General features: G+C 34.4%; 1 protein-coding gene across 1 annotated transcript; it reads right to left on the bottom strand.

Annotated features, from left to right (window-relative positions):
* Positions 1-264: 264 nt before the first annotated feature.
* Positions 265-7,792, bottom strand: LOC105965104 (DHHC-type zinc finger family protein). Its single transcript, XM_012989619.2, has 11 exons — positions 7,509-7,792; positions 7,306-7,420; positions 5,942-6,016; positions 5,792-5,863; positions 5,469-5,594; positions 4,321-4,354; positions 2,750-2,859; positions 2,010-2,096; positions 1,724-1,807; positions 1,520-1,585; positions 265-609 (listed from the first exon to the last, which is right to left on the bottom strand). Exons 1-11 carry the CDS (start codon positions 7,600-7,602, stop codon positions 435-437), a joined length of 1,038 nt encoding a protein of 345 aa, XP_012845073.2. The 5' UTR covers positions 7,603-7,792; the 3' UTR covers positions 265-434.
* Positions 7,793-8,368: the final 576 nt, after the last annotated feature.

Below are 8,368 nucleotides of genomic sequence, written 5' to 3'. Positions count from 1 at the left end.
TCCACACTCACCCAAACCGGTCCAAAAAGTTATAAAGCCACTGCTTATTGAATCTACACCCAACCCGTCATTTATTCAACACTTGAAGAAAGCCTAAAACAAGATGCAAATAGAAAAGAAAAAAAATTATTTTCAACTATTCATAACCTGATTTCACAGAACACCCCAAAGGTTTCGCCTTAGTGGCACAATGGAATTTTCTGAGGTCGGGGAGTTTGAATCTCTTTGGGTGTACGTGTTACCGTAGGGCCAAGTCACAAGGCAAAAGAAAAATAAAAACTACAAATATATATATGTGATTTTACAGCAACATGCAAACGCTATTTTACCTTCATAGCAGTTGTATGACATTCTTTGAATAAGCTATCTGATCACAATTTAGGAAAAAATGTTCGACTAAAATTACAAAAAGGGACGGGCCCACACAATCGGCATTAGCAACAACGGCATGATAGAATGTCGCAGCATGTGTAAGGTCTCGATTTCTCTTCAAGTTCTTCTGCTGTTGGTAGTGCTTCCATCCTGTACATGCTGCTTCTACCAAAACAGAACAAGTACAAGTTTCTGCAAACTCCTTTGTGGAATGGATACACTCTCTCTGGTATTCCCCTGCAAAACCAACTCGAATGTTCGACTTCAAGACACGACAAAACGAGGTTCGTGCTTTGTAATGTTCAGTGTTGATTCGTTCAACATTAAACCAGATTTTCCCCAAACACGTAATTATGAAAAAAGGGGTAAGTTACAAAAATACCCCTCCAAATTTATGAATTACAAGTACCCCTTCAAGTTTTACAATCAAATGTGGAGGTTGTGTAAAGAAGTATTTGTAATTTATACACTGAGTGGTAATTTCGATAATAGACCAAACTTCGCAGTAGTTTTCTTATTTATAGATAATTAATTACATTTATTTTGACAATCCAAAGTTCATTAAATTAAAAAGGACAAACTACAGGTTTCAGTGAAACTACAATCATCACTAGTGTAAGTCATTACTATTCACTTACAAATACGTATATATATCGAACAGAGTTGAGATAAGCAATGATTCTTGAGCTAAAAAACCACCTTCAGGAAGATAATTGAGAAATGTGACATCTTCGGGGGCCAAAGATATGCTTTGATTTTTGTGAATTCAGACACAAGCTTAGTTTAGTATTTGTAAGCCATTATTTAATAAGCGATTTGCTAAATATTCTATCGCACTATGAACTTTTAAATTAATTTAATCACCTTCCATATCTAGTCTTCTCGTGTCACTGAGATTTACTACATAATAACTTATTAACATAAACCATCATATTTGGAACGTAAACATATAATCCAGACACCAACACAACTACTTGAAAGTTCCGCATATACCTATCTCTATACATAGTACAGGTTGCATAGAGTAAAGAACCTTCTACATTATAAACTCGTAACTAAAATTCAAACCGATAAAAAATGTAGGAAAAGAAAGCAAAACATGTCGAAGCAATATAACATATCAAAGAAGACAAAATTGAGAACAAACCTCATATAAACAATCCGCCGCCGTCGTACAAGCTCGTAAGTGGTTTGGTTAGTCATAATAAGGTAGCTGTTGCATAAGAAATTTCCAATTATAGAGGGAAAGGAGCTATTTGCAATTACACAGACGACATTGTGTTTCTTAATTACTTAAATTTAGAAGAGTGAAAGACATAAGCACATGGCAATGCACTGACGTTAAACATACCTATGAAAAAGGAGCAGCAGCAGCAAAAAGATTAGAGAAATTGACAAAGTAGCCAAGAGCAAGATCATTATTATATCTGCCCACCTGAAGGAAATTCAGTTCAGTCGGCATCAGTTTCAACTAATTAAGGAATTTCAATCATGACAAGCTAAGAATGAAAAAACGGAAAGTTAAGTCCAACATGAATTGGATTTACATATTAATATTGTGGGCATAGGTCCAATGTTCGTATTTCGTCTCTTTAAAATAAGACATACATAAGACAAAAAGTTACATACATACATACCATGCCTTTGATATATTGGACTTGAGGTAACCAATGTACAATATGCTCGTCCAAAGGCACAAGGCTGTTTCCTCACATATGTACCACCTGATGTACCCATAAACATAAATTTGATGAACAGGGTCACTTTCCAAAATAACATTAAAATTCAAACAACAAAATGAACCAAAAATGTGTTCAACATTGGAGTATTTACTTCATGCATGCTAGTATACGAAGAAAACAATAAAGACTAAATAACTTTTGGTTCTTTAAGAAAAGAGAAAGGACAAGTTCAGGTGGCATGATCAAATAAGTACCATAGATACTTTTGGAACCTAAGAGATGTCCAAGGTTCATCTCTATATTCACAGCTAAGTTTTACAAATTAGATGATGAACCTATGAATGAATTTTAAGATGATGAACCTATGAATGAATTTTAAGATGATGAACCTATGAATGAATTTAACAAATAGGAGATCAAAATTTAAGATGTATAATTGGTCTAAACGAACTAATATTAGGGAAAAATAGAAATCCAGGAGAAGCAACGAAGGAATGAGAATATGTTATAACCAATCTCTTTTTATGTTCTTAAACGAACTCATTCATATGTTTGTTTAGTCTTAGCAATGCAGGAACCAGGAAGACAAACAAACAAGTAAATGGTTCAAAGACAATGTCTCGAACGAGACATGAAGCAATGGTCAAAAACAACTTATCGTAATTATATTGACAAACAAACATAAGGGAACTAACCAGAAACGACAATGGTTGCCTTGGCCTATGCATGTGCCAAGCCAAACGCAATGATGATCAAATTGAAGAACACACTTGTCGCAATCATGACAATGTTTCGATCGTGGAGGCTACAAATAAAATGCAAATATGGTAAACATTTGGACCACAAGCCAAAAAAAACTTAAGATCATTCAATAAACAGACGTAAGATTTCTGTTACGTATTCAACATGAACGACAAACAAGGAAAACATCAAGAATCCTCACTTACAACCCGCAACAGTGCTTCATTGTACAGATACATAAAAACAACTTATTTTGGTTAAGTTAACAGGAACTATGATAACCACATTTCCCTTCACTCCAAAGATTCTGGGAGCACTTACGAGAACACAAAAAGGCTTTTGCAGAAACAGATGTAACATAAATCTCATGTGCCACATGGATGGTTAAGATCAAGATGAAAGGCATTGGATACTAAAGTAGATTTTATGGTAAAGAATATTGACCTATTAGTAGGAGATCAAATATTATTATTATGATCAGAAATTGCAAGGAAATTTAGGTTAGCATTACAGTTCTTTCTATTTATGCATTCAGCGGAATTCATACTGTTATGATAAATAAAGGTGATATACGAGAACATACCAAAAAGAAAAATAGTGGGAAAAATGACTTGATATGGAGAATATACTAGTGATGACTTGGAATGCACAGAACCAGATATTTATTGTAATGCATGACTTAATATCCCAAACAAACTTGTCGGGGACATTGGAGGGGGAACCTCGGTCAGCTAGATGCTAGTTTATGTAACTATTAGTTCAAAAGTTTATTAGATGGTTGAAATTGCATGTATTACGCCCGCAGTTGAATGCCGAAAAGTTTCAATTGAACCTATTTCTCAGCCATCCTATGTTAACTTCTGTTTTTAAGTGATGAATAATGCTCCGATGAAGAAGTTTTAATTCGAAAACAGAAAAGGTTATATAGATGGCAGAAGGTAACCTCATGTACTAATAGAAATTTACTCACTAGACAATGCTCCATATGCTTAATACATTGACTGATCATTCCAAAGCATTCACCCTATGCTTGCACTACAAAAACCAGCTACCCAAGCCGCTTGACCACCTAGGTAGGAAATGTTAAGTGGTTGACTCTGAACATTTTCAGAACAGAGCAAGGCCAAGAAGAGTAAATCTAAAGTCAGAAAGACTGACTGGGCCTTTTGATCAGATCTATACGCGCAGAAGCAGATGAAAAGTTTTAAAACATTAGAAAAACTGCCAATCCGTACCACTTGGCATGAAGTGAGCAGTTTTTTTCTTGCACGTCCGCCTCTCTATAAGAGCTTTATCTAAAACTTCCTAGGGATGGCAATCTTAGCCCATCCGGCCCACTTCGGATTTAGCGGGTATACCTGCCCCTTTAACAAATTCTATACCGAAACAGCACGGGCGGGTATGCGGCCATTCATTAAGGGAGCAATGGGAAAGAACACAGAGAATTGAAAACGACAAGTAATATTTAAACATATCAAGCTGTAAAGTAACTGTAAAGATAAAAAAGGAAGAAGAAAATTCCTACCTGAATGAAATGGCAGTACGGACAGGTCAAATTCCTGGAGACAATCAATAGATGAGAGATATAGTCAGCTACCAGTAGGTTGCTTTGATTAAACAAAAATGAACATAATAATGCACGTAAGAAAGAGACTATACAACACACATGAAGATAAAGTGCTAAAACGGATCATACTCGGTCTACAAAATTTCATGTTTGGTTTCCCCTGTTTCATTGTAAGACAAGATGTGTATTTAAATAAAATATTCTCTGTAACTGAAAGGCTGCCGTGATTATAAATTCTAACGCCGCTGCATTCAGTAAGTTCATGTATAACCAAAATTAAATCGTTAAACAAGCATCGGATTCAGGTTGATTAACTAATTTAGTTGCCTCGTATGCAAAAAGTACAGTGTTAACAAAATGATGCATCATTTATCAACATAGAATGAAGTCACATCATTAAACATAAACCAAGTGAACACATGACCTTGTCGACCAAGACTCAATCATATACTAGAAAATAATGAACATTGTCTAGATATAAAAATCAATTTTACTATTCCATGTAACAGCTATTGTTTGGATGACTGTTTGCACAGGGTTGGGAATTTCTTTGTCACGTAACCAAATTTCTTTGTTTTCCAGTGAGGGGTAAAATTTCTCAAGCATGGGGTACCAAACAGTCTCCAAGTTAATTCACATACAGAAGAAACAGGGATGATGAATTACTTGCAGATATTATATTAAAAACCTACCTCCTGGTACACATTACTAATTCTACTTATGCGTCGGATAAAAAAAGATTGCATTCCCAGATTTACTAAACAACCTAAAGGAGAAGGAAGGAAAGGAATATCTAGTCCCTCAATTAGTCCAACAAATATATGTTTTAAAATTGTGGACATGCTTTCACCAAAAGATTCATTTTCAAGATCACTGAGAAGTTGATTTAAGTTAACTCATGTGTCCTAACTGTACGAGAGTAACTCCTCAATAGGCCTTTGCAAATTACAGAACATGGAGTATGTAATGTTAACACGCTTAAGTTATTATCCATCGAACATTGATATGTTTCCGTGCCATGACAAATAACACCTGCATCACCTCATCCCTCAAGTCAAGGATTTTCCCTAACTCAGTATCGTAAAGCATTCGTAATATATATTTACCTAGCAGATGTTCCCGGAGGGTACAAATCCATCACTAGCTTTGTCCAGGCTGTTGCATTTCCTCTATGATAGTTCCTTCCATCCACGGTGATTGAAACGCTGTCATTTTTGCTTGAAGCTGGTTGTCTTTGCTTGAACATTATAATAAGACATGCCCGAATATACCGCAATTAGTCAACTCAATACTCGGTAAAAACTAGAATACTATTTACACACTCTGACTTATTAACCTATAATCGACTCCATGTGCCTTTTGTGTATTATTGAATATATATATATATATATATATATATATATATATGAAAAAAAAAAAAAAAACTTACATTGAGGCAAATGATGCCCTTCTAGCTGCAGCATCTCTTTCATCAATAGCCCTTTGTATGTCAGATACGTAGCTGCATGTTTGTCTACGTTTTAGCATAAGTTCTACATAAATTTATTTGGCAACGAGAGTAGCTTTTAAACATAATTACCCGGGAGATGTTCCAGAGGTAACAAAATACTGAATCAGTGTAGCAACAAACAATACCACATAAATAGCAGAGTACCTGTGTCGAAGAAGAAAAGCAAGGATGTCATGTTTCCCATTATAAGATCGTTACTGGAAATGAAAAATTTATTCCAAAACAACAAGTGGAAAATAGTTACAGAAGGAGCTAATACTTCTGTTCCCACGTGTCACCCCTATTACAATAGCTTGAAGTTTCCTTCAACCAATTTAGATGCAACATAAAGATCCAAAATATTCACCAAACTTCTCTTATGTTCATGGTAATAAATCAGACTCTAGTTAATTATATTCTTTTGAAACTATCATCTACATAACTATTACAAATATTGTCAACAGATTCGCTAATACTAGAACTACAACAATGAATCGTTTGGTCCCAAATACAAGATAGCTTCCAAATCTTATGCTATGTTCTGCAATTTTGAATGGCTCTACACTTAGTCCACATTAACTAACTCAACGAAGCAAAAGGCACCACCTTCAAATGGATTGAAATAAAACTCAATAGCTAAGGTCATCTGTTAATTCCTTTGGAGGACTACAAAAATGATGAAAAAAGACATTGAGCTCCGGAATTTTTTGTAAAACGAAAAAATGAAAGTATAACTGGACTTTTGGCAAGAAACTTAAGCAAGCTAGTCTTAGGTTGTGTTTGCAAAAGCTTATTTAAAAGCATAATTTAGTGATTGTGAGTTAAGCTGATATTAAGTGCTTAATTCTAAAAGTTGGGGATGTTTGCAAAAAATCTGGAAAATTAACTAAAATAGAAAAAGCAGGTACATGGGTGCTTTTAAAATTATAGCTTAAAGCAGCTTATTTTAAGAGAAGCAAAAGCAACAGTCGGTTTTGCAAACAACTAAAAACAGATTATGTGAGAAAAAAAAAATCATAATCTATTTTTAAAAGCTATTGCAAACACCACCTTAGTATTGATCTATTGAAGGTTATCCATTCGCGTTGAAGCCTAAAAAGGATTTGTTCTTAATATCCTTATCACATCTGGGCCTGAGAAATAGCTTTCGATCCGATTAAAGTGGTAAACAAAAAGTCCCGTAAAGAATTCTATAACAACCCTATAGTTATTGCCCGAACACCTACTTTATAACCCTCAAGAACCCCTCATTTTCCCATTTTACGAGTCGTTTCGAGAGGCTTATACCGTATAATAACTAGATTTGCAACTAATCAAACACAAATGCACAATTGACCCAAATCTTACAACAATTGATCAGCATTCATATAAAAAATAAAAAAAGCTCTGCGCAATTAATAATAAAAAAAAAAAAAAACGGAAGCTCAAAGCAATCTCAGTATATAAAACATTACCATGGTTCCTGCTTCGTCTTCACAATCAATTCATTGTCGAACAAAAAAATAACCCCGGCGAGAACTAGATGCAGCACCACCAACGCCAATTTCAAGGTTAAAGCGGATCTTCGAACTGAAACAGATTCAAAATCAAAATTAAAATCAAAACTGAGATGCTCCTACGAATCGATGAAAATTTAAAAAATTAAAATTAGGAAAACCTGGATCGGAGAAACAGGGGAAGAAGCGGGAGCAACGGTCGGAGGCACGATCCCATGTGTCGCGGAAGTTGTTGCCGCCGCATGAAACGCCCATTGTTTTACCACAAGTTCATCACCTCAGCGAGAGAGATTTGTGTACTGTTCAGCTTAATTGTACATAGTAGCTGTGTTAGAGAGAGAGAAGAGAGAGAGAGATAGAGAGAGAGAGAGAGAGAGAGAAAGCGACTGCGGCGAATGAAATTCTTGTCCTGATAGAAATCAATCTATAGCTGAGACCGGATTTTAGAATTATCAGTTAATTTATTTATTTATTTATTTATCTCACCTTTTCTTTTTCTTTTTTATATATAATATATTCGATATATAAGTACTTTTTTCGAAAAATATATATAAGTACTTACCCCGATCCCCACAACTCCGCATGTTTTTTTGTTTTATTATTATATTAATTGCACTTAATTGATTCGAAAATCATTATGAAAACTTTTGGTGTTGCAACCATTTTTGGGACTTGTTGATATTAATCATTTACATTAACCGTTTTTATTTAAGCTCGTTTATATTCCATTTTTAACCAATATAAATGATTTATCATGCTTAGTAATTTGCCTATTAAATATGTCTTAAAGGTAATTATTGTGACTTGTGAGACTATATGTAAGGGGTCTTGTGCTTTTGACATATTAGAAGAAGATGAAAGAAAAAAGAGAAAATTTGGTATCAATTTTCTATTCTTTATATTATTAGTAAAGTTATTGTGATAAAATTCTATCTATGCAAACATATCTCAAAAGGAAATGGATGTTCTTTGATCATATGAATAAACCATATCCATAATGGTTCTAAATGAACATTTTCTC

The sequence above is a fragment of the Erythranthe guttata genome, chromosome 8 (assembly GCF_056151865.1).
Source record: "Erythranthe guttata isolate IM_541 chromosome 8, IM_541, whole genome shotgun sequence".
Lineage (NCBI taxonomy): Eukaryota > Viridiplantae > Streptophyta > Magnoliopsida > Lamiales > Phrymaceae > Erythranthe > Erythranthe guttata.
The sequence above is the reverse complement of the archived record's forward strand: the minus strand, read 5'-3'. Positions and strand labels throughout refer to the sequence as shown.

What these genes read in the sequence shown, in the direction of transcription:
- LOC105965104 (XM_012989619.2), bottom strand. Translation starts at nt 7,602, where the DNA reads ATGGGCGTTTCATGCGGCGGCAACAACTTCCGCGACACATGGGATCGT. An exon ending in AAGACGAAGCAGGAACCATG is followed by an intron (nt 6,017 to 7,305) that starts GTAATGTTTTAT and finishes TCTTCGACACAG; the next exon opens with GTACTCTGCTATTTATGTGG. An exon ending in CTGCTGCTCCTTTTTCATAG is followed by an intron (nt 1,586 to 1,723) that starts GTATGTTTAACG and finishes CTTATGCAACAG; the next exon opens with CTACCTTATTATGACTAACC.